At 36.2% G+C, this 25,709-nt stretch overlaps 1 protein-coding gene across 3 annotated transcripts in view; it reads left to right on the top strand.

Moving 5' to 3' along the window:
* PDCD6IP (programmed cell death 6 interacting protein) overlaps positions 1-24,500 on the top strand; it is a gene marked incomplete at both ends in the record, with an annotated part of 32,819 nt that extends 8,319 nt beyond the window's left edge. The window contains 16 exons of one of the 3 annotated variants that reach the window (XM_082015134.1): positions 558-627; positions 3,838-3,965; positions 4,569-4,722; positions 7,875-7,975; positions 10,467-10,583; positions 12,975-13,197; positions 13,916-14,039; positions 14,761-14,938; positions 15,337-15,448; positions 16,273-16,442; positions 17,206-17,466; positions 18,868-18,990; positions 19,921-20,015; positions 22,781-22,913; positions 23,285-23,496; positions 24,332-24,500. In XM_082015134.1, the coding sequence (XP_081871260.1) occupies positions 558-627; positions 3,838-3,965; positions 4,569-4,722; positions 7,875-7,975; positions 10,467-10,583; positions 12,975-13,197; positions 13,916-14,039; positions 14,761-14,938; positions 15,337-15,448; positions 16,273-16,442; positions 17,206-17,466; positions 18,868-18,990; positions 19,921-20,015; positions 22,781-22,913; positions 23,285-23,496; positions 24,332-24,500 (2,370 nt within the window). Of the gene's footprint in view, positions 1-557; positions 628-3,837; positions 3,966-4,568; positions 4,723-7,874; positions 7,976-10,451; positions 10,584-12,974; positions 13,198-13,915; positions 14,040-14,760; positions 14,939-15,336; positions 15,449-16,272; positions 16,443-17,205; positions 17,467-18,855; positions 18,991-19,920; positions 20,016-22,780; positions 22,914-23,284; positions 23,497-24,331 lie in introns of all 3 variants that reach the window. The other 2 variants (XM_082015132.1, XM_082015133.1) reach the window with 2 other exon arrangements.
* Between the last annotated feature and the right edge of the window lie 1,209 nt (positions 24,501-25,709).

Here is a 25,709-nt window from a genome sequence, read left to right as displayed (position 1 = left end):
TCTTTCTTAAGTTATTCTCCACAACTGCTTTAAAACAAGGAATTTTGCTATCCTTTCTGGTCTGATATCAGATGCCTACAACTAGTTTGATCAGCTGAATAAGGAATCAAACTGTCGAACTTCAAAGCTGATTCTGTGAAATATTTGCATTGTCTGTGAAATGTATGCTGGAAGTGTACTATAAAACACACCGGTTTTACCTGCATTCTCTTTCCTGAGTGCATTTCCTGATAATGCTGCTATTGAATTAACTCCTAAAAATGAGTGAATTTTGGTATTAAAACCAGTTCCAAATACGCTAGTAATTTGGAACAGTGGAAACTGCCTTGTTGGGTGATTTCTTTTAACTGTGACTACCTGACTGTCAAACTTCTTGGGAGAGCAATATCTTGGTTTGGAAGTAAATTTATCTGTCACTCAGAACATAAGCAGAGCTGAAAGGTTATTTTGAGAATTTCTGTCCTGTCTGCTTGAAATGTTTTGAGGAAACTAACAGGAAGGGAAAAAATATACAATTAATTTTTTTAAAATAAATCTTTCTTTTTCACAAATTTCAGGTCTGTGTAACATTTACATGGAAAGATGCTTTTGATAAAGGATCACTTTTTGGAGGATCTGCCAAGTTGGGTATGTGAATGTACTGAAAGTGAAAGTATTAATGATGATAAATTTTGAGAATATTTTTATATAGCTGAATTGTTAATAGTCTTTCTGGTATTCTCAACATATCTTTCAAATGAGTTCAACTATATTGGTAACATTAATCACTTCAACATGGGTAATGAATAAATGGGCAGTATGTGAAGAATTTCTATAAAATTGAGATTTAATATTAGTTTTCAAGAGGCACACATAGATGTGCAGTAGTTGTGCTGTCTGCTGCTCAGACTTTTTCTGGGAGCAACCCCAACTGACATTAATCAAAATTGTTCACGTTAACATTAAGTTTTAGTACTAGGTTTTTGGTAAGCGAGCTTTTACTGTTCTAAATAAGAGTAAGATCCTCTTGAGATGTGCTTGTGAGTGAGTGAGTCCCCACCAGAAGGCGGCGAGTGGTGGTAACTGGCTTCAGTAACCTTGTCTGATGTTAGATTTTGTTCAAGAGAATGGAAGGATCTGCCTATGCCGTGAAATGATTCTCCTATCACTTCTTTTTAAAATATTTTCATACAGATTTGAACACTTGGAAAGAAAAAAAACGTATTTGTTTCCTGCAAACATAAGGAGTTCGAATCTAAGATTCATTTTAGTGATATAGGAGCAATCCTGCGCTGCAAATTCAGGATCATTAAATGGATTTGGAACGCTTGCCAGTAGAGAAACTCAGACTAAATCCTTTTGAGTTAAGTGAGGAGCTGTTACTTGTGTCATCATTCTTTAGTGTTTCTATTTATACCTAAGTGTTCGTGAGGACCAGCATTGCAAGATGACCATTGCAATTTTGAAGCTCCACACAAAGCCTGAAAAAAATGTTAAAGTACTTGTTCGCTTTTTATTTTTTGAAAGTTTTTGTATCCTTTGTATAGTTCTCTGCTAGTGACTGCTGAAAGTCTTTGCAGTTTTCCATGTTCTGAATATACCTGTGAAAGTTGTGCTTGTGTGAACTATATGTGTAACAACACATTGCATTCTGATGTGTAAGCAGGTGGTGCACACACACCTTTCCCTGCTTTATTTTCTAACTGTTCTAAGGACTTCTGGATAATTTGGAGATCTTCCTCAAGATGCCATGTTTTTTTCCTCAGAATTTGGCTGGTTCTGTCATCTTTGGGGCTAGCATTTCATGATGATTGAACCTGTTTCATAGTAAAGTTCAAAATATTTAATTATGACTTAAACACAGTCTTTGAATTGCCAGAGATTTATAATTATTGTCAAAGAAAAGAATTGTTAATCATAATGTTGATGATTACCCTGAGAATATGAATAAATGTGATGTTACGGCAGCTTGAGAAAGCTTGCTTGTCTGCAGGTTAATTATATACTAGTCTAAATAATCTGTGAGGCAGATGGCCAGAAATTTATGCAACAGTCCATGTGAAATATCAAAGAAATTCTTAACTAAGATGTGAGTAATGCTCAGTTAGCAAGCGATGGAATAAGTATTATTTTGAAACTTTAAAGCAGATCTTAGTGGAAATAAATTAACAAAAGGAGTCTTTTAGTATAGATCTTTACATTGCTGTATTGCAGATTATCCAGATGCTGCTCTCCAGATTAACTATAGCATGTGTGTATCTCTTTATTTCTGATCAGAATTAGTAGTGGGGTTTCTCAGTGTAAAGCAAAGTTTTCAGTTACTGAGGGAACAGAGTTTCTGTTGACTTCTAAGAGGAGGCGATCGTGTCTCCAGAAGGAAATTCAATGTATAACTCCTTTGACTTTCATGGGGCCAATATGCAGGGGTGTGACTTGAGAGTTCTGGCTCCTGCTGTGGTGACAAACTGTGTTCTTCCCATCTTCCCCTGAATCTCAAGTCTATATTACAGGGGTAGCTGACAGATACTGTGGCTGCTTGAAAAGTGACCCAGTTCACAGCATGGCATGAATCTGAAGTATGTTGGCTTAAGTTAATAGGTAGAGCTATAAACAGATGAGTCTGAGGAAAATCTATATTGCTAAACAGCTGTTCTCACTCTAGTAAATCACACTTGAGATGCAGTCCAGGGTATAAAGTAATTTTGTGCTTCAGAAACTTTAAAGCCGTGTTTTCTTTCTTTTCTTGTTTGTTTTAGTCTTTTGAATGATGTCCAAGTTGTACAAGATCCATCTTTTTAGAAAAAGTCTGGAAAATAAACTGCAGAAGAGAGAGTGTCTAGATAGATGATTATTATCTTGATGATATACAGTGACTGTGTAACTTGCTTTTCACTCAGGGAAACAAAATGGGAAAAAGGGCATGTCAGATTTGTGGCAGCTTATCTGAAAATTTAGTGCAGGTCAGGGAGTGCTAACATAGAAACATCAGAGGTGTTAGGTAAATATGAAGCTGTATAAGGAGGCTGGATGTTAGTGAAATGAAACAAATGTGTCTCTTAAGTACCTTCACATTTTAAAGATAACTTAGAAATTGTACCTGGGTTTGTGAAATTGAAAATTCACTAGTAGAATTTTCTGTATTCTCCAAGAGGAGCGTCTAGACACTTTTCAACAGCAGTAGGAAACTAATATCTGCAGTCTTTAGATTTTTCCAGCCCTTGCCTATGGCCAATAACCTTTTGAAAGCAATTAATAGATTCAAAATGGTTCCTGTTCAGGTATTACTGTTTCTAGAAGTGTGGGCTCCATCTTCTGGGACTACAAAGTACTACAGCAGTTGAGTCTGGACAGGCCACGCTGCTGTCTAGCGAGCACAAGTTTTAATTAAGGGAATGTGGAGCTGTTTCAGTACATGTATAACAAACATTTGTCAGCATTTTCAGTCTGAATCAATAGCTTTGAGATGTGAAAAATTACCTGCATTTCAATAGATATTAAGACAAAACATGTAAGAATCTTTGGTCTCAATGAGAGAAGGGTAATTAATGTTGCATTCGAGATACAGTAAGAGCATGTAATTGAGCAGTTATTGCAAAGTGATTAATCCATGGAAGTTCATATTTCAGATTATCCTTCAGTAATGCGTGTGTTTCTGTATCTTCAGGAGCCAAAAGGCTGCACTCTGGTTAGAAAGACTTTCAGATTATTTTGTGTGTTGTATAGATTTTCATACTACTGCTTGAAACGGTTGATATCTTTAAGTACAGATATTAGTAGTGTTGGCCTCATCTGTAGGATGCTAGAGTACTGAATTTGTTTTTTCTTAACAGTACGGATAACTGTCTGTCTTGATTGCAGCTCTGGCAAGTTTGGGGTATGAGAAGACCTGTGTTTTGTTCAACTGTGGAGCATTGGCAAGCCAGATTGCAGCAGAACAGAATCTAGATAATGATGAAGGATTAAAAGCTGCAGCTAAGCACTATCAGGTACAGAAGATCCTTGCTAATGCTTAGGAATTCAGAATTACTAATCTTAGAACATCAAATAAGTATCTCTCAATTTTAAAGCTATATACATACATACATAAATATACATGTATATTTTTCCCTTTCTTAATTACAAAGGTGGATTGGCTAAGTATGTGGTCTTGGCTCATATTTATTTGCAGCTTTGAAGGATTTAATTCCATACAATTCTCCATACCCCTTCCCTCAAGTGTGTTGGTAATTAATAACATTCAGCTTAAGATTTAATAATTTTAGCTAGTATGGATTTTAGTTTTAACAAGTAATAATCTCTTTCTTTTTTGTGGAATGCATAAAAATTTCTCTGTTCCTTGTGCTGTTAGGTGTAGTCCGTATACTTACAGTCCGTATACTTACAGTCCATCTTGATAAACGTCTCAGTATAAGTGGCTTCAAGACCAAGAAGTCACAGGGAATTGTTTTAGTGGATAAACAATAAATGGGAGATCATATACCAAAAAAGCTCTAGTTTTTTTTGAAATTGTTACATGTATTATATTTGTAAGAGAAAAAAAATCTGTTGGAAACATGAATGATAATTCTTTTTTTTTTTGTTTTGCTTAGTTTGCCAGTGGTGCTTTCCAACACATTAAAGACACTGTTTTGTCAGCCTTGAATCGAGAACCTACAGTGGACATCTCACCAGACACAGCTGGAACTCTCAGTCTTATTATGTTGGCTCAAGCCCAAGAAGTCTTTTTTTTGAAAGCTACAAGAGGTACATGTTAATTTTTGGCTTGTATGTTTATGTGCTCATTACAACTTCCACAAACACTTACAAATGTTTAAGTTAAGAGCTTGTAAAGGGCCTTTCAGAAACTTTTATTTTTGCCTTTACTGATATCCCCCCTGTCCTTGAAGGTCATTAAACGCAAACTACAGATGCCACATAAGAATTTGTCTAATTTGTTCACCTGACAGTGCAGTTGTCCCATTTGCCCTTCCTTTCTTTTTGTCTCCAAAACTATTAGTCTTCATATTTACAAAGGATTTTGTTGGATTATGTTTTTTCCTTTTTCCCTCTGGAGAACAAAAGACATTCTCTAAAAGAATTGAGAGTACTTAAAATGGTACATGAGGGTTTTACCACTATTTCTCTCCTCTGTCTGGGGAATGATTTAATGAGAATTTAGGAAGAAATGACTGCTAGGAAACAAATGAAATTACCTAAGAGTTTAGGGAAAACAAATTCTGTTTGATTGCACCTAATTTTAACAGAGGAACTCTTTGACCGAGTCTAACTTTGAAAATGCCCAGTTTGTCGCAGAAAGTGAAATTCTGCAGGTAGAACAAAAAATTATGTCCCTAACTGTTAAAGGCTGATTGTGAAATACTGATTCAGAGGCTGCATATTTTAATACAACTGTTAAAGGACGTATGCTTCAAAGAATTTTCCTGTGGAACAGTACTATCTTTGGTACAAGATCTCTTACTCTTTGCTGTTCCGTTCTTCTGTCTGTATTTACAAGAAGATGTGCATCTAGAAATTACAGGTATCTAAATGTAGAACTAAGGACATAGAGGTCACATGTGATTGCCCACCAACTGCTCTCTTCTCCTACGTTGTTTGGAATACAGTGGAGGAAGACGGGATTATCTTAACTGAGATGTTTCTTCTCTTCATAGGGAAGATCCCTGAAAATTCATGTAGCCTTACTGCCTTTAGGAGAATCTCAACTAGAAACTTGTCCTTCAGCCAACTGATAAATTATGTTTATGTTCTTTATCACACTGGTAGCGGTGTTTTAGTCTCTGGCTATCTGGACATTGCTTTGAACTAAATTTGCGTAACAAATTGCCTGAAACCTTTCTTCAGAGCAGGAGCAGGCTCTTGCCTCATTTTGCGTGAGAAATAGATCTGTCACCTTTTGATTTCTTCTTATCCAAAACATGACAAAGACCAAGCAAGGCTGATCCAAAACCCATGTACGCCCAGTGAACTGAAGATTTTTGTGACTACTTTCAAGACTACAAGTCTGCCAGTGTTAGAAGGACAGTAAGGTTAATAATCATCTGACTATGGAGGCTGCAGAAGTTCTTTTCCCTGGCAGGAAAGGCATTTTGTGAAGAACCATGTTTGACAACGTGATTAACTTCATAAGCCTATTTTTCAAGTGGAAATGCTTCAAAGTTTGATCTCAAAACTCAGATTTAGCTTCTTGATGCATTGACTAATCACCTTCCTTGCAATTTTCTGTTTTTTCTCTCATGTGAGACAGTCCATTTAGTAGCTTACCAGCTGATAATGGTATTTGATAGAACTGAGTGTATTCACAAGTTGAAAGAAAGTGGAAGTGTTTGGCAAAAATCAAACTGGTCTGTCAAATCTACCTCCACTGCATAACTATGTATCAGTTCTTTGATTTCTGAGCCTTTCTTAATGTTTTTTTTAAGTGTCTTTAAGTCTGCATGTGTTCACTATTCCATCTCAAGGCTTGCATTGTAGCTGCAATATTTTGAAGACGTGAGTAAAAACTAAAGCTTCTAATGGTGAAAGCTCTAGTCTGAGCTCTAGTCTAATGGTGAAAGCTCTAGTCTCAGACAAATGAGTTTCCTCTAACATTTCCTTTGTTAATGGAAATGTAGTTAATATGCGAGTATTTTTTTCTTAGAGCTCAAGCTCTATGAAGATGCACCTACCACACACTAGGTGGGGCTAGAAGGACAGTTTATTTAGGTTTTATTTGTTTTGCTTTTATTAAATATTTAGTGTACTGGGCAGAAACATTTTAGCAAAGTAGTAAGTTGCTAGATCTCATAGGCTTCTTTCTCTCCATTTGTCATCTAAATCCTGTTCTACAGTGAAAAGATCTTTCTGGCATACCTTAAATGCATTTGCCTCATAGATGGTAAATATATTACATCATATAACATGGCTGAAGTGTTGTAGATAGATGTGTGAGTATGCTGGAATGAGCAGATCACTTGTCAATTCTTTTGATTTAATTCTGGCAATTAAGCATACTCTGCAGACTTCCTAATCTCCCCATACCCCCCACTCATGCTTATCAATCTGGCAGTACATAAAAGTACCTTGAATCAGAGGATACTTGTTTGTTAGGGCATCTATTTAGAGTGGGTGGCCAAAGTCTGCACTGATTGCCTGCCTTCTCTTGGAAGGCTGAGTTGCTAGTGCAGGCCAGAGGTGATTATAAAAGGAGATAAAGATAGATGCAGCACGTTCCTATTTTAATAGTTTTGGCTTCAGGAACGGGGTGAGGATGTGAGGCAGGGAATACCACTGCTACTGGGCACATGCAGCTCTGATACGAAGTAGTGGATTCCACTTGGAGGAACTGTGGTTATTTATGTCTAGGAATGGTGTTTCTATATTGTGTAAGCTAACAGTAGTGTGGACTGCCACAAAAGGACGAGTGCTTTCTCTTCTGTTGCACTTTAGCAAATTTTTGAGAGTCCTGACATGGAGTTGGGTTAGAGAACAGATCCTGCTGAAAATTAACTATTTTTTGCTAACTAAATTTCAGCTAAATGCTTTGATTGTGGCTGCACAAATGCTTGGGAAGGGCTGAGAACAAGCTGCCAGAGTTGAGTAAGGACTGCAGCTTTTGTTGGCAGCTTGCCATTGGTCTGAGGTAAAGCATCACTCTTAATCCTGCATAAATGCCAGCAGCTGCCAAAAGATTTCTTGTACAACTGACTGAACCTTTAGCATCATGATTAAAGTAGAAAATCTGGAAGCTGCTGCTGGATGTTGAGAGAAGAGTGGGATCCCACCTTTGTGCTGTAATGTAAAGCTATACTCTTAAATGCAGTTGTTACTGTTTGAAGATGAAGTAATTTACCTGTTCACTTTTAAAAACTGATGATAATCATATTTGTTTTTTGTTTTTTTTCTCCCCTTCCTCCCAGATAAAATGAAAGATGGTATCATAGCTAAACTAGCTAACCAAGCTGCAGATTACTATGGTGATGCTTACAAACAGTGTCAATATAAAGATACTTTGCCCAAGGTTAGTAACTCTCATGGAAATAATCTGGGATCTGCTGTTACTGTGAATAACTCTTATTGTTTACAATGTACTGGATAAAATAAACTTAAAATGTATCAAGAATAGCTGACATATTGCTACATCTAAGGGAAATGAACCTGTAATTTGGAAAAACAGTGGAGAATCTAGGAGGCAAAAGATAAGATTTTACTTATTTAAAAAAAAAGACACTATTACATGAAGTGTGTTTACTTGCAAGGCATATAATTTAAAGTGTACTTGAAATGTTTATGATAGCATTTAGGGATGCCTTCTTCTTAATGCCTTACTAAATCTGTTTCTCAAACTAACACTTTCTAATGGGGCTTAATGGGCTTCTAGTCTCAATGTTTTCATGTGAAATTTGCTCTCGTATTGACAGCATGAATACAGTGGTACTGTTCACTTACCTGTTAATGAAGAACATGACTGGAAGTCAGTGTATGTCCTCTGTCCTTGTGCCTGCCTTCTCTTCTTCCTCCACCCCACAACAATCTTGATACTTGTAAATTATCTCAGTTTAGTCTTGGCTATTTATTTGAATGCTGTTGGTTTTGGAAGATGCAGAAGGATCTTTTTTCATTCTCTCTGAATGTAAACTGTGTTTCAGGTACTTTAAAAATAAGCAGGTTTTGAATGTATTAAGTATATCAATTCTGTTCAAATCATAAAATAGTAGAAAACCTTTTGTGCAGTGTTATAAATGTAAAAGTTGGATAAGACTTACTGTTGATGTTGTTGGACTCTGGAAATTTATATCTAGCTAAGTAGGAGATTGTCTTCCATAGCGCTACTTTTGCAAATGTCCTTGGGAAGCATCCCTTGTTGCTAATTTGCAGTTATTTTTCATTCATTAGTAGCTTCAAAACTCTAAAATAACTATTAAAGCTTGCAGTGGTCTTTCTTATTACAAATAAAATGTGAAATACACTAGATATACTAAAAATACACTAGAAAATGTGCTACAAATGTTTTTACCAGTGATAAATGGAAGTGGTTGATGTTTGGTCCTCTAATTTAATACGCAATCTTAGTCAAATAATTGCCAAAGTATTTGCTGTAAAGGTACTTTTATTCCCTTGGGGGGTGGGGGGAGAAATCAGGTTATGTTCTCTCCCTCCTCTGGTTTCTAATACAGAATATAATCTTGATAATGATAGCAATTGTATGGGTAAGGGCTACTGCACTAAAGTATGCATTTTTATTTTTAAGCAATAAATTACACAAATGCCTTTGTAGGCCAGTCAGTGGCTTATATATGTATTTTTAGAAGAAAAAAAAATTTTAAAGTTAAATTGATATCTTGCTTGGCTATATAGGTAGGCACGTATTTCCTCTCACGCATTCTGTGGCTTTTTACAGATTGGGCCAATTTCTCACTTAGCTATTACGTTTATGATGGATTTCTGAGAGGCAATGAGATAGAATAAAGCCATTGCTTTGTCTCTTGTTGTTGTGGACCTTTCTAAAGCATAGATCTGCTCCCTGTTCCAGTTGCACAGTAATCTGTCAATAATATAATAAGAATATATCAAGAATATGTCAAGAATATAGTAAGGTTTGCTGGTTCCATGAGTTAACACCAGCTCTGAGAACAGTTACATGTTTAGGAGTGTGAAACAGAGATTGAATTGATGTGTCAGACTCCAGTTGCAAGGCCTCTCAGACAGTTTTTCTTCCAAATTTACTGTCTTTTTAATTTTTTTAATCTCTGTGGGGCAGCAAGTTTGCACAAATGTGAAGAAGCAGGTCTTTATAAACTGAGGTCTTTAAATCACCACTCTGGTTTTCCAGTGCTACTTGATTTAAGAAATAGTAAGGCCAAATCCTTGATCAAAGACCATGCCTATACTGTGGGCTGCAGCATTATGTTTTCTTCATGTCTTGGTACTCCTGCAAAGATAAGTGCATTTATATAAAAGTCTAAAAATGACTTAAATCTTTTAAATTGTTTTCCATGTCAATAGTTATTGGTCCTTTTTATTTGTTCTTTGCTTTCATCATTTGAGAGTTATTTTCTTGATAGGCCTGCTGCTGTGTTAAGTGTAATTGCTTTGTTAAAGTAAAAAAAAAAAAAAAAAAGGGCCCGTCTTCTTCCTTCCCTGTCTTTTAAGAATATTTTGTCTTGGCTTTGTCTTGGGGGCATTTGGGTGTGTTCTTGCAACTATCCTTTCTAATATATGCATGCATTTCTAATCTTTGAAGTAAATGTAGTGGCTTCATGGCTTGAATTTAAATTGTAGTTCATCTCAAATAATGGACACTAAGAATTTTGCAATACCAGATTCAAAAAAGAAAGGCTGGGTTCAATCCACGCAAAGTCATGTGGTCTCTGACATTTACCTCTAATGTTTTAACCATTAATTGGGTGATTCTAATTTCCTTTTCTTCTTCCTTTTTCTTCCTGCATCCCATGTTGTCTGTGGTGGTTAATGTGGTTGGACTTTCCCCTGGTCAGTATTTTTATTTCCAGGAGGTGTTTCCTGTTCTGGCTGCAAAGCACTGCATTATGCAGGCCAATGCAGAATATCATCAGTCTATCCTGGCGAAACAGCAGAAGAAATTTGGTGAAGAAATTGGGAGATTGCAGGTGAGTGATTTTTTTCTTCTCTGAAAAATATGGGAAAACTTTAAGTCCTGAAAAGCTAGCTCAGAGTTCTAAAATTCAAATAACTAAGAATGAAATGTATTCAAAAATTACAGAGTACGTTTATCACATGAATCAAATTATTAGCATCTGCAAAGGTGAGAGGTATATCTGTAGCTTTTATAAAGATGTATTTTAATGTTTTTTGGGCAGTTTGACACTGCTTGACATATTAAGTCTGTATCTTTAAGTTTGCATAGACTTCTTGTCTCAGTATAGCTAATATAACAGATTTGTTAATAAATTTTCCTAAGTGATGTTACAAAAAAAACCAAACACCCAAAACATTAAAATTCTGCCTGGTCTATACCAAACTCCTTTCCTGCAATCCTGATTCAAATCAGAATAATTTTTTAAAAATGCACACACAGTTGTATTTTTAGTCTTTATAGTTTTTTGTCTCTATTTCTGGTTTCTAGAGGGACTTGGATATAGATGTTGTAATGCATAAGGTCATCTCATGTTTTAAGTAAGGTAGGGAAAAATGGCTGAAAAGAACTATTACTTTCTTCAAGTCCCTTGGTCTTTGGGGGAGGTGGGGAAAAATGTTGCTTTGACTGACTTTGTAGGACCCATGTACAGTATCTATTGATATGCAGGAGAGTTGAGAGACTTACATAAGTCTGTGATGATGACATTTTGAAAGTACCATTATGCATTTATTGACCTGGAACGGCATGGACCTTGGAACCTTTTTTAGTATGCTTGCCTGACAGTGAAGTGCCTGTATGAACTTCTAATAGCAAGTTGTTACATTATGACTACATTACTAGCTGATAGATGAAGGTGGATCTGTTGCTTATTCTTGACTTTCAAATCTGCCTAGCAGACCTCCTTTTCTAGGACTCGACAGTAATATCAATGTCTCTTTTTTTTTTTAATTTTTTTTTTAGTGAGAGGTCTGGCTATTATCAAATTTGCTATTGTTGTTAACTTGTATATTAAATTACCTTATGTCCATGATTTTTCTTCATGTTGTGTTACAGGAAGTATCCCTTCATGCTGAGTAGTTAAAGTTTTGGTGGTGGTGTGGCTTTGTTTTGTGAAATCTGAGGGGAAATACTCCATTACTAATTATTTTAGCACTGATTCATGAACAGCATGTAGTCAGAAGTTAAAATCCTGTATCGTCTTATTTAATACATTTAGTAAGATGAAAAATTCTTTTTTCCATAACTATTAAAATACTATTAAAATTAATCTAAATTAGAGATTTAGTATCCTTTTTGATGAGTTATTGAAAAATGCAGTTGCTATAAAGTAATATTCTCTCTTTATTTCCCTTTTTGAAGGCTAGAACAAAGATGGATTAAATTGGTGCAGGAAGTTTAATATAAATTCTTTCAAATTAAAGTATATATGCACACCCCTGTTTCTTTCATCATTTTCTGTTTCTGGTAAATGCTAGTTAGACTAGTATTGTATCCAACCAAGGCTACTCTTCTGTGATTTAAGGCACAAAGGAAGGTGGCAAAAGATCTCAGCAAATTTCAAGTATACTTCACTTCTAACATAGCTCAGGTTCCACTTCATTATCCCAAGAAGTCTGAGTTTTTGACTTGTGAGTTTATGTAAGTGTTCACTGACAACATGGCTTCTTAGTGTTTTGTTTTTACACACTCACAACACAAATGTGATCAGGATTGAACAGATACAATCAAAGGACAATGTTTTGTCTTGCATCTCTCCTGCAATAAATTGGATTTATCCAATTTATCTGGAAAACCAGATACCTCAGGGTTGCATCTAGGCTGACCAGACAGAAATGAAGAGACAGCAGACCTTGTATTTTATTTTAATTTGCGGTAGGATTCCATAATTTCTCTAGCTTCTGAGCTCAAGTTTAGATGGGTGTTAGTGGCAGATGTGAAAAGCAGGACTCTGGCCTCTTCCTTCATGAATGTGAGCAAGGTTTGAGAAACAATTTGCAGTACCTGCAAAAGCAAGCTGTAGGTTTCATGAAACAATATGAAAATTACATGGTGACTATTTTCTTTTGTGAATGGATATTAGAAGCATTATTGCCTCTAACTCATGTTCACTTCTTTTGGATTTTGGGGAATCATAGTGAAACTATTGTGAGATAGTAACTTGGTTAGTTTGGTGTTTTTCCCTCCCCCCCCCCAGTGAACTGTTTCAATGAGTAAAATCTCCTTTTTCCTTTTTGATACATAAGAGGGGAGAATATTTTCTTAAGCAAATAATAATATTCATTGTACCTGTTGGTAGTAGTTACTTGGCTAACTGGGAAACTCATCTGTTTTCCTAAGTATATCTGAAAGGGAGAAAGAAAAGTTATTGTTTTAATTTTAACTGTATCTTTTTTTTTTTTAGCATGCAGCAGACTTGGTGAAAACAGTGGCATCTCGTTATGATGAATATATAAATGTTAAAGACCTGGCTGACAAAATCAACCGTGCACTTACAGCTGCCAAAAAAGACAATGACTTCATTTACCATGACCGGGTTCCTGACCTGAAAGACTTGGAGTCCATTGGAAAAGCCAGTCTTGTGAAATCTACTCCAGTTGTTGTTCCCCTCAGTCAGAAATTCACTGGTAAGCAAAGTGTGCGGAGTGTACAATTTAATTGTTACCTTGTGAAACACAGGGCCACCGAAGTTTATTTGTACCACGAAAAAGTAACTGTTTACTTTTGAATTGTATTGTGTACATCAGTGTCCTTTTGCAGTTTTTTCTACTACTTGGTGATAAAAAGTACTGGAAGAATGAAGTACAGGTTGAAAATCATTATCTGCAGTTTGCCCTTCTTTTAAAGATATTCTCAGCAACTGTATTTTCTATATTAAACCAACCGTTTTAATTTCAGAAGGAACACTGATATAAGGGAAAAGTGTCAAATTGTACAATCCTAACTAACCTAGTTGTTGCAAAATTTCAGTTTGTTGGCTGTACAGAGGAGTTCTGAAAAATGATCCTCTCTTCCCTCTCTTTCCCTCTTCTTTCTTCTTTAAAAAAGTGGAGCTAGAAATGAAGACGTAAGGAAAATCTGATTCCTAACCCTACAGTTTTTTTTCAATATAATGCCTTTAAATTATTTCTAAATCAATTTCAGTCTTAAAAACTGAAATCTAATGTAAAGTCCTGTAGAAATAGCTTTTTTTTTTTTAAAGACACCTTGGGAGGTGGGGGAGAGTATCTTAAACTGTTTAGATCAGTCTCTGTTTTACAACCTGTAGGAAAGAGATGCGAAGATGTTTGTGTCCTTTTACCTTCACAGTGCAACTTGAGTAACCTAATACTACTTTAATCGCAGACCTCTTTGAGAAGATGGTTCCATTGCAAGTTCAGCAGTCTGTGAGTGTTTGTAACCAGAGAAAGGCAGATCTAGTAAACAGGTTAATAGCCCAGATGAGAGAAGCCACAAATCTGGCAAATGGGTAAGTATGGCTTCTCGTTAAATTTATCAAGAGGAGTTATGGAACAGCCTATAAACACTGGTTGCCTTGCAGCCTGCAGACATCCAGACTACGGCAGTTTTTTATTACTGTATGGTAGGCTGGCAAACTTAAGCCATAGCAGGAGTACTTAGAACTACTTGTCTGCAGATCTTAAGACTGAAAACTTATACAAGATCAAATAGTATTTAATTTTCTCCAATCTTTCCTCATTTTTTTAGGCGTCTTGACACTTGCTCAGAAAAAGTTCCAGTTTCATTAATCTGTAAGGATTTTCACATTCCACTGGTCAACTTGATTGTACCAGTGACTCAAAACATGATATTTTTCCCCCAAAATGTTGTTGTTTAAATAATAATAATACTAAAAAAATCTATTGGGCTGAAAGATAGGTATGTAACTCAAGGCAGTTGGTTCTTTATCTGGTAGATAGTTACTACTGAAAATGCTTGCCATATCTTTTGAGTGCTAGAAGACTAAGATTTGTTTAGCTTTTAAGAGCTTTGAAACTTACTTTTCGTGAGTTATACACTAGGAATTAGTTTAGAATTTTCAGTTTGAAATTTTCTATCCAGGACTACTTTATACTCTGTTTCCATTATAACTGATGGTGTGATTGTTTATTTGGATAGTGGTGTTACTTACAGGATAAAACCATTTAATACTATAAACAAGTTTCCATTTAAGATGTTGACTTTTTCAGTGTGTTGGCTTCCCTCAATCTTCCTGCTGCTATCGAAGATGTGTCTGGTGATACTGTTCCTCAGTCTATTTTGAACAAATCTAAGTCTGTGATTGAACAGGGAGGAATTCAGACTGTTGATCAGCTGATCAAAGATCTGCCTGAACTGCTACAAAGGAACAAAGAAATTTTAGATGAAGTAAGCTCAGCATCTGCTAACACTAAAACACATTTAAAAGACACCGCCACTGAACTTTTTAAACGGCAATAGAAAAAGTGCATGATTATCCAAAATGCTTGTAACTTTAATAGCACTTTAAAAATATGCCATTTAAACATTTAGTCCGTACAAAAACTGTGCTGTTGCATGTGGATGTTCCATTACAAGTATTTTGGTTTTAAAATTGTTAGGGTGGGGCAGAAAGCATTCTTAAGAAATTTGGATGATTTATGCCTTTCGTGCCTGTTTTTTATTTGCTGAACTAAATTTATAAAGAATGTATAGACATTATTCTTATTTTCTACACTATCTGTATATTTTGTAGCTATTTCATGTTTGGAACGGCTTATAATACATATAACATTTTACTCTTGTAGTCACTAAGATTATTAGATGAAGAAGAAACTACAGACAATGACCTGCGAACAAAATTCAAAGAACGCTGGCAGAGAACGCCATCCAATGAACTCTATAAGCCTTTAAGGGCAGGTAATGTTCATGTTTCATGCTTTGGATTCTGGGGATGCTCTAAGAATGTCCATTCTCATAATGTAAATTATTTTTAAGTGCTCTGATACTATCTTTAAAGATACAAATTTCAGTTTACGTGAGGTTATGCAAAATATCCTTGCTGCAAATTGCACCATTATTTGTAGTTGAGAGATGATAGGATAGCAGGGAATTTACTGCTGCTTTCGCACCCCTGGAGTGCACGTGCATGCTAAAGTTTCAGAAAGCACCTGTGATGAAAAATGGCTGCCTTCCTAAGAATCTGGTTGCAATTACCTCTTAAATACTTTAGTGTATTTTTCTTTGTATATTAACATCTTTTTCTGTATTTTCCATCACAGTGTTCTTTTGTCTTTGATTTGGTGGTTTGGTTTGGTTTTTCCCCCAGCAGTTAGTCAAACTACTTAGGGCCATCACTATAGCATGTTTTCTGTGTGCTGAATATGTGTGGGTTGGTGGTTTGGTTTTTTTTTTTTTTGAAGCTAACAAGGGACTGATACCATTGCCTTAGTTTTGGCAAAGTTACAGGGATTTAAATCTGGGGAATAGCTCAAACCAGTGTTCATTTGTATACTTTTGTATGTTCCTCTGGAGAATTAATATAGGTGTCTAGTTTATGCACTATTCAACACGTAACTTAGAAGCTTAAGTTTTATTTATAAGTCTTAATAACTTTATAATGTGCAGGCTCATAAAAATGTATGAAGACCTGCTGAAAAGCCTGAAGAATGCTCTGGTGCAAGACTTGGCTAAAACAAGTTTTGAAATCATATAAACATCCTTTTTTTCCCTCCCACCACCAGAGGGAGCCAATTACCATAATATTTTGAATAAAGCTGTGCAAGCAGACGGCCAGGTTAAAGAGCGCTATCAGTCTCACCGGGATACGATTGCACTGCTGTGTAAGCCAGAGGCAGAACTCAACGCAGCCATTCCTTCTGCCAACCCAGCAAAAACGTTACAAGGAAGTGAGGTAAAGCATGGAACATGTCTCTGTTTTGAACAGAAGTGTTACCCGTCTAACAAAGTAAACTTATATGAATTGGTGTGGAAGCTGATCCTTAGCTGCTCTTGTTTCTGTCACAATTGATGCAGGAGGTAACTAACATTTGGAAAAGAAGTTGTCTTTTTGTTTAAAATCTGCTTGAGTGTATTTTGTTACACTTAGTGTGAGCAAGTTCAATCGCCATGGACAGCGAGACTGACTATTATAAAAGGAGCAATCACTGATGAATATTTTTGTTATTTAGGGTGGTGGGGTGAAGTGCTCAGGTTCTTGGGGTAATTAGGCGATGTAAAAGACATGGCCCAGTATTTTAAAATATTAGGTAATGACACCAACTTGCTTTCCAAAAAAGTCATGGCTCATCTGCAGCAATATGATTATTTTTCTCATAAGAGTGATTTGAAGTTGGTGTTGTTGACTGCCATTTTTAGACCATCCTATTGGAAGGTATCTGACCAGTTAAAAAAAAAAAAAATTAAAAATACTTGTAGTAATTCAGTGTTATTAGTGGAAGCAATTCTTTAGAGGAGCATATAGCTTGAGATGCTGCAAGACCTTTGTTTCATTGCATTTTGTCCTAGTTTGTCATCTTAAACACCTTATAAACAAATACTCATGCAGTAGTGTTGCCAGCATCAGTGAGGAGTGCAAGGTCGAAACAAAGTAATAGAGTATACTTCTGCAATAATTCCTCTAAACATGCTCACTTCTGACAATTTGTATTGCCTAGGTTGTTAATGTCTTAAGAACTTTGCTGGCCAACCTGGATGAAATTAAGAAGGAGAGAGAACAACTGGAAAATGACATGAAATCTGTAAATTTTGACATGACAAGCAAATTCCTGACTGCGCTCGCACAGGATGGTGCTATAAATGAGGAAGCTATCTCTGTGTCTGAGTTGGACAGAATTTATGGGAGTTACACACAGAAAGTACAGGAGTCCCTAAAAAAGCAGGAAGAACTTCTCAAAAACATTCAGGTACAACACCTTGTATGCCTGCCGTCCTCTTAAACTAAGAAGTAATGATTCTTCTACCTCTCCAGTGCTTTAGAAATATCACTTTGCTTTCTACTCTGTTTTGCTTGTTCCTCTGTCATAGGCCAGTTGGTACTCCTTTACTCCTCTGATGACTGAAAAATAGAGGTGTGTTTTGTGTTCACTGGAAAGAAATGTGAATTTTTAGCAGTCTCCCAGAGCTCCAGTGTAAATTCTCTTGGACCTTTTCTTGGTCCAGTTCTGCACATGGCTTTGCCCTTTAAAGAAGGTTAACTGGTACATTAAGAAGTTTTTGGTTTTGTTTTGCTTTTTCCCTCTCACCCCATCTTAATACTTCTTCCTGGGATAACAGGACACCTGTCTGTACAGTCTACTAGAAGACATTTTGGGTCTCTGAAGTATGTATTGGTTTATTCCTAATTGCTATTTCCGATGTGCTTGACTTCCAGCATGTGTGAAACTCATCAAAGTAAAAATTAACGAGCATTTCCCAAAGCTTGTTTATAAATTCAGCCTTAATTTGTCAGTTACACTAGAGACAGTTGGCTGAAACATCTGGGAAAAAGGAAGTCTTAGTGCTTGGACAAGCGACAATAGTGGCTTGACTAATGATGGGTCCTGTTTGTACACAAGATTACTTGCAACTTCTGACTGCAACTTGGATTGCAAGAATAAGAGACTTTTCCAAAGGGAAAAAAAAAAGTTTCTAAATGACCATATGGCCCATGTTTATCGAGGATTTTTTTATTCACATATCTTTTAACATAATATACTTCTACAATCTTGATGGATGATCTTAATCTTCATTCAGACATCTTAATTTGATGTTTCAGTGTCCTGGAGTTCAAGTTTGGCTGCTCCTGGCAGCAGAAGTAGTCTTTTTAAGTTTGCTTGTCCATTTCTTTTCCTAAAATAAATGAGATGTAGGTGACCCCTGTAAGTTTTCCACTTCCCTGTCCTTTTAATAGCTTGGCAATGTCAACAAAATTTGAGATAGCTCCTCTTAAAAATACTAACTTTCAGTATGATTTTATGAATATCAATGGGGGGTAGTACAGGAAAGAGCCTAATTGGTATAGCTTCTGAAAGAGAGTCTGCACTATGAACTTGAGAATTAGGTGAAGGCAGCCCACAACAGAATAGATAATTCACTGATACCTACTGCCAGTGAGTTAATACATGTATAGTTCTGAAATAGCCACTGTCCTTGGCAGACCGCAAGTATCGGCAAGTACAGTGTGTGAATGGAAGGTGAGGAAAGGGTAGGTATTGGGAAGAGAGGGTAGAAACAATGAGTAAGAGGAAAAAAACCAGAAGGTGCAGAATCTTACATGGAACTAGCTTGCATTATTTTCATTGCTTATTTTATTCCCTCCTTTTAAGAATGCACATCAGGATTTTTCAAAGATGAAACAATCAAACAATGAATCTAATTTAAGAGAAGAAGTTTTGAAGAACTTGGCTGTAGCAAATGACAATTTTGTGGAGCTTGTAGCCAACTTAAAAGAAGGCACAAAGGTATGGTAACACTTAAGGGATTGGAAGAATTTTTTATCGTTACTATTTACACAATGAGACATGAATAAAAAAATCACAAACTTCCCAGGCATGCTAGATGAGAGGTACATTTTTGAGGCTTTTACTACTGAAGTGAGGACAGTGAGTTGCTCAAATTTTGATTGTTTTGACAGCTGTGAAAGGCTTCTTTGTTCCTAACTGAAAAGGAAGCTTTTGTGAGCATTGCTTTATATTAAAATAGGAAAAGGTGTTAATTACAGCTGAGTAACTGATGCTGAAGTACCCACATGATCCATTTTATCTGAGGAATTCTTTCATCTGTTCTCTCATGGTATTAATAACTTTATCAAATTTGTGGTTTATATAGTGCTACTGCATATGAGGAGAGATGAGGAGGGCTTTATTTATCTTGCCTTTTTTGATCTGGGCTTCTGGAAGGTGTCTTACTGCTTCTATATTAAGTACTTTTTTCTGGTTTATTGATAGCCTACTAGAGGAAAAAAGATAAAACTCTGAAATGTCTGTACAAATGAAATGCATGGAACTAACTGAAGGCAGTAAAATTAAAAAAAGGAAAAAAAAATCCTGTAAAAAAGAAATAGTTAATCATGAGAAGTGGTCTAGTTCTGTTGTTTTAATAGATTTTCTAGTTGTCTTAAACTATTTTTATATTTATACACACACACACATGTGTATATATATATAAACAGCAATAAAATTGTATGATCTTAAAGGGATGGACAACAGCTGACTATTACTTGTTTTTGAAAAGCAGAATAAAAGACACTTAGAAAACTTTACTGGAATGGCAGATTCTGGGCACCATAATAATATGATGACTGTAACTGGATCAGTATGTAGAAATATGCTAGCATGGAGTCTGAAAATATTGGTTGAAAATGTTTGGGTGTTTTTTTTTTCCTTCACTAGTTTTACAATGAGCTGACAGAAATCCTGCTGAAATTCCAAAACAAATGCAGTGACATTGTCTTTGCTCGCAAGACTGAAAGAGATGAACTGCTCAAGTAAGATTTCGATACTTTGTTTAAGCATTGTAGGAACAGATATTTATCAGAAATGAATCTTTGGGGACGTACTTATTATGTTACTTGACGAAATGAGAAAGGCGTCTTTGCCTTAATGTTAACTCCACACTCTCTTCCCCTGAAACACTAGGAAAGTTGATATGAGAAATAAATGGAAAAATGTACTTTGAAGTCTGCCCGGCTGTTCCTATATACAGTGCAGCGTGAATCTGTTTCACCTTATCGTGATTTCACTCTCAGTTCTTTTTGGCATGCTTTTGTTAATCATTTTATTTTATTCTTTCTTTTGAGGAACTTTTGATTTTTGTACCTTGCTCCTGCTGTCATTTTGGTTTGAGAAATTAGATAAATGCTTCAGCATACGATTGCCTTCCATGTGCCCAATGTGGTGATGGGAAAAACATTGGTATTCCACCTCTGCTCTGTAGTCTGATTTTGTTCTCATATTTTATCATTGTTTAGATATGTCGGTTGCCTACACTGCTGGGCAGAGAAGCAGATTTTGTCCTTCATGTGAAGGAAAGTCTCTGATGTTGTTGTTGTCCCCCATGTGTGATCAGGCTAGTTAGTATAGTATGCTTCAGCTGTGATTTTTAGGCTCTCCTCTTAAGAGGAAAGCATAACTGAAAAGGCATGCCTTTTAATCGGTATTCTTTAGCAAATTACATAGCCTTTTATAAAAAGGGTTGGTGGTTACAACAGTTTTAGTTGGTGAAATTGCGGTTGTTCTGTGCACATACCATGCTGTGAATGGGATGCTCAGCCCTCAAATTTTTCTTTTCCTAACTTCATCATTTGTAGAACTGTTATTTTTCTGTTGGGCATTGTGCTTGTAAATTAATTCTTAGTAACTGTATACAATCTCTCTTCCACTTCCTACATTCATGCAGTTTGGAGGCTGTAGGCTGCCTAACCAAGGCTTCGGTCTGAATATCTCACATCTCTAATATGTTAATGTTCAGTGTTAAAGCTGTAGGTTTAGTGTTGATATAACATTCAGGTGAATCTTGCCATGCTGTCTTTTACTGCTGCCTCGTGTTAACTGTTCGCTGACGTGAAACCCTGTCAAGGTTAGGGGCAATGATCAGATTTGGGTTATTTGTGGTATACGCCTACAAAATGCATTTCTCAGTGCACCCAACCCACAGTTTGAGTGAATAAAATCTGTGTTTTGCCCCTTCTTCCGTGTCCTCCCCAACTACAATAAAAACACTGACTGTGGGCTGCATCTTCACTTTGTTTAGATTGTTTCTCATTTAGAACTAGAGATACCTTCCCCAGCCCCTGTAATGATTGCCCACTGGAGGATCAGTTTAAATAGTGTTTTAAGCTTCACATTTAAAGCGTTTGGTCACTTTGTGATCAAAATATACTTCACTCTGGTACTGTAAGCCATTGGTCTTAGCAGCATGATTTTAAGAAGAAAATTGTTACTTCCATCCCTAATGTAATCTTCTAAGACCATGATAAGTTTTGGTTTTGTTAGTTTCAGTATAATACAGTGTTGAATAGTTACTCCACTATCTGCAAGAAATAGTTTGAGATATACATATGCATATGTAACACAGTATCAAGACTATTTCCAGCTTTTTCTCCATCATTCCTGTTTACTGCAGAGGTTATTGCGAGGACAGTTTTCATGGAGTTTTTGTTTTAGTCTTCTTTTTTTCTACCAAGTTTCTGCAAAAGTTGCCAGTTTTGTTCTCTTCCTTTGGAGCTCACTTTCGCATGCTATATAATTGGAGCCTGTAGTTTGTTGCTAACTAGACTGTATACATTTGTCAGTCGTCTCTGTCTTCTGTTTCAGAATGACAGATATCAAGTTCTAGCTGTTCTATATTGCTCACCAATCATTTTTATGAAGAATTATCTGAAGTTTTAAATGCTTCCTAAAATCCCTCTGAAGAATCTGCCCAATCTCACATATTGAATCTTTGCAGTGAGAGATGCACTATGTTCCTCTGAATAAGTAACTTAGAACTGCTTCCTTGGAGTTTTTATGACAAGCTGACTGTAAAATTATGTTGTTTAATGGCAGTTTGTAGTACAACATGGCACCAAAGCCACCTTGTATCTTACCAAAGTATCTTACCAAGAGTAATTCCAACACTGGAGATAACAGAACTTGAAAGCTCATGAGCTGAACCATTCAGATTTTTTCCAGGGGTTTTTGATAATTATGCTTACCCAGATATAAATGATATTGCAGACCATCTAGCAGACTCTTCTCTTTTTTTCTTCTTTTTTTTTTTTCTTTTAACAGTTCTGTTAAAAGTATGGTATTGGCATGCAATATTTAATTTAGGATAACCTACAAGTAATATGGCATTGCTTTTCTTCTGTATTTGAGCATCTCTTTACACGTCAAAATTACTGAAAGTTACTTTTATCCTTTTCCATAGCCTTGAGGTTTCCTTAGGTTCTCAGGAAAGCTTCCAAGTTGCTCAATGTTCTGACTATAATTTCTGATTCCAAAGCTTTTGGCTAATTCAGTGATCTATACCCAGTATTGAGTTGGAATATGAAGACATCATTAGAAATTAAATTTAACAGTTAATCAGAGGGTTGGCTAGATGATTGTTTCTGTGGCAGTAATTTGGACTCCAAATTTAGTTTGAGCTAGCTCAGTGATCATGCTTTAAATACTAGATTTAGTCTGTTGCATCTTTTTAGCTTAGCTTGTTGAAGTGTGTAACAAACAATTCTTAAACTGAGCTGTCTGTCTGCTTGTTTGTTTTTAACAGAGATTTGCAGCAAAGCATTGCTAGGGAACCCAGTGCTCCCTCTATTCCTCTGCCTACATACCAGACCACATCAGCTGGAGGAACTAAGCCTGCTGCATCATCAACTCCTACTCCAGCACCAAGAACCATGGTGGTAAATATATGCTACGGAATTAGTGGGTTGAAAATAGAAGGTCCATATGTTGAAACTCCAAACTGATCTGTGATTTGTATATTTCACTGCTTAATATACTGGTATATTTGGAAATGCATTGAAGTGCAATAAAGGGCAAAGTCTAAAGGCTTTGCAGAGTGGTGTATTATCTACTATTGGTGTTCATAATTTATGCATTTGAAATGGAAAGCTTACTGCTTTTTAGATGATTCACATTATTATCTGCATAGACTAAATATAGAATGTCCGGTTTAAAAGTGAAAATAAATATCAACTAATCCTATAACCACAGCTTTTGATTCCAAGACTTCCAGAAAGAAGCTCCAGCTTAATTCACTGCCTCTTTTTAGGGAACTAAACCACAGCCACCAGCACGGCCACCACCACCAGTGATTTCTGCAGCAAGCAGTTCCCCTTCTGCATCAGCACCTTCTGGAGCAGCTGCAGCTCCTGCTCCTGCTGCTGCTCCTGAACCCACTCCAGGAGCCAGTGCACCTGCAGCAAGCACTGCACCATCACAGGCACAGGGACCTCCTTATCCAACTTATCCAGGTTACCCAGGGTAAGCTGTGGGAGTATTTAAGCTGTTCTTTGCTATCTTGTTAGCTAAAAGCACTTGTTTGTTGCATGTGACATTTTAAAACCAGTTATTGTTATAATTGAAGATGGGTTTAGTGTTTGAGACAAGGTGATTTTTTTTATTTTTTTTTTTTTAGTTCTAATAATATAATTCTTGTTGGAATCATTTGCTGGTACTGTTTGTGAGAGGGTTCATTTTAGGTTTTTGAAGTTTGGCTTTTTTAAAGGAGGAGAGAGCTAGGACTGCAGCTCCTTAATTGTGGTTTGTAGACTATTGCCACCCCTTGCATAATCAGTTGGTGGTGTTTATCTTTAAAGTGTTGGCATATCTGATTTTTCAAATCTTGGTATACTGCTAAACATGATGAAAAAAACAGAAAAAAAAATTCCAGTTGAGTTGTGTGCTTTCTTCTGATGCTTTTTTCCATCTTTCTGGAGTCATCATGAGGAATTGAAGACAGCTGCGCTCTCCTTCAGTAGTAGTTCTCAGCAAATGTTAAAATATGTACAATGATATTATACATAAGAGAATACACATATACATATACAAATATACATAAGAAAAACTATTTGATCAGTTTTAGCTCTAGCAAGTTGCCTTTACTCCACCTTCTGTTTGCATTTCTGTTCCATGCCTTATAAATTTTTTCACGTTTGATCCTTGAAAGTTACCACAATTTCTGCTGCACAAAAAGGAAAATTAAAGGAAAGTATTTGCGGTGATTGCATGTCTTTTTGTGTCTGTTAATGAGTTACTTGCAAATTAACATCATCAGTGTTTTACAACTAAAGCATGCCTTTCCCCTGTCCCTTCACAGGTATTGCCAGATGCCAATGCCAATGGGCTATCATCCATACATGTATGGTCAGTATAATCTACCGTATGCACCCTCACCTGTGTATCAAAACCCTGGACAAGCACCATATCCAGCACCTCAACAACCTGGATACCCTTTTCCTCAACAGCCTTATTACCCTCAGCAATAATGTATCTGCAAAGAAGTTCTGCTTGTTAAAATTCGGGAGAAATTGGCAATAAGCATACTAAAACTTATAGCTTCTGTTAATGTACCATACTGAACTGTTTGCAGTCTGTAACTCCTGTTTGTTGCTAACTGCTCAAAAAAGTCTAGATCAGTTCTGATTACACTAAACACTTTGAAAGATCTGCTGCAGTGGTTTAGAGTGTAGACTAATGCCAGAATTAGAACCTAATTCAGTGGTCTGAAACTGTATGCTATGTGTTGGCTAGACCAAAATATTCCTTTGCAAAAATTCAATAATTACCAAATGGGTTCAGATGAGAAAAATGAAACAGTGCGTGCACTAGATGTGACATACTCTATGGAACCATATAGCATTTCCTTCGATGCTCTATTGGTTTGTATTTTTTGAGTTTAGTTAAAATATGCTATTTTGTCTAATAATCAAGGCCTTGTAAATCATCAGTAAAAAAATAAATTACTTAAGAATGGTTTAAGCACTTGGCATTCTCATTAACATAAAAATGTTTTTGTGTGTCTGTAGATTCTTTCATTTGTCCCTTGACTTGCATAACATAAAGATGACTTCTCAACTGTTTAGCCTTACAACTGAATTTCCACCTCCTTACTTTGATTCTGTATTTTTGTGACAGAATCTATAATGGACTGTTTAAATGTTGGTAGATGAAGTCCTACAGGTAGAATTTTCCTATAACTTTGAAGTGTATTGGATGCAAATGTGTTCATTACTGTTTTAAAAGAATGGTTACTGTCATCTCCAGAATACTACTTAAAAGAAGGGAGATTGGGGTCCTTCTTACAGGACCAGTGACTGGTTGGTCTACCCCACGTTTTCCAAAGAAATGTTGACCAGAAATGTGTTATGGCTCAAAATAGGGCAACTATTGATTGTTGGATCTTTTCAGATTATGTTTTTAAATTATTGATATTTTTTTTCAAGGGGAAAAAAAAAAAAAATGTATTCCCTCAGGGAGCTTGTTATCAGTGGAGAAAATTTTGGGGGGGGGGGTGGGTGGGGGAGTGTTTGTCTTGTAAATTAAAGCACATTGACTGTTTACTTTTGGATCCATCTTCTCAAGGGATTAATAACCTTGCACTACATTTTGCATTAGATAGTGAAGCATATATGTTTGTGGCTAATAGCTTTTACCAAATATTTGCTAACCATCTTTCCGTCGTCTTTTGTTTTTTT

The sequence above is a fragment of the Phaethon aethereus genome, assembly GCF_964289735.1.
Source record: "Phaethon aethereus genome assembly, chromosome: 2".
Classification (NCBI taxonomy): domain Eukaryota; kingdom Metazoa; phylum Chordata; class Aves; order Phaethontiformes; family Phaethontidae; genus Phaethon; species Phaethon aethereus.
Note: the sequence above shows the minus strand (reverse complement) of the source record. Positions and strands in the feature narration are given on the sequence as shown.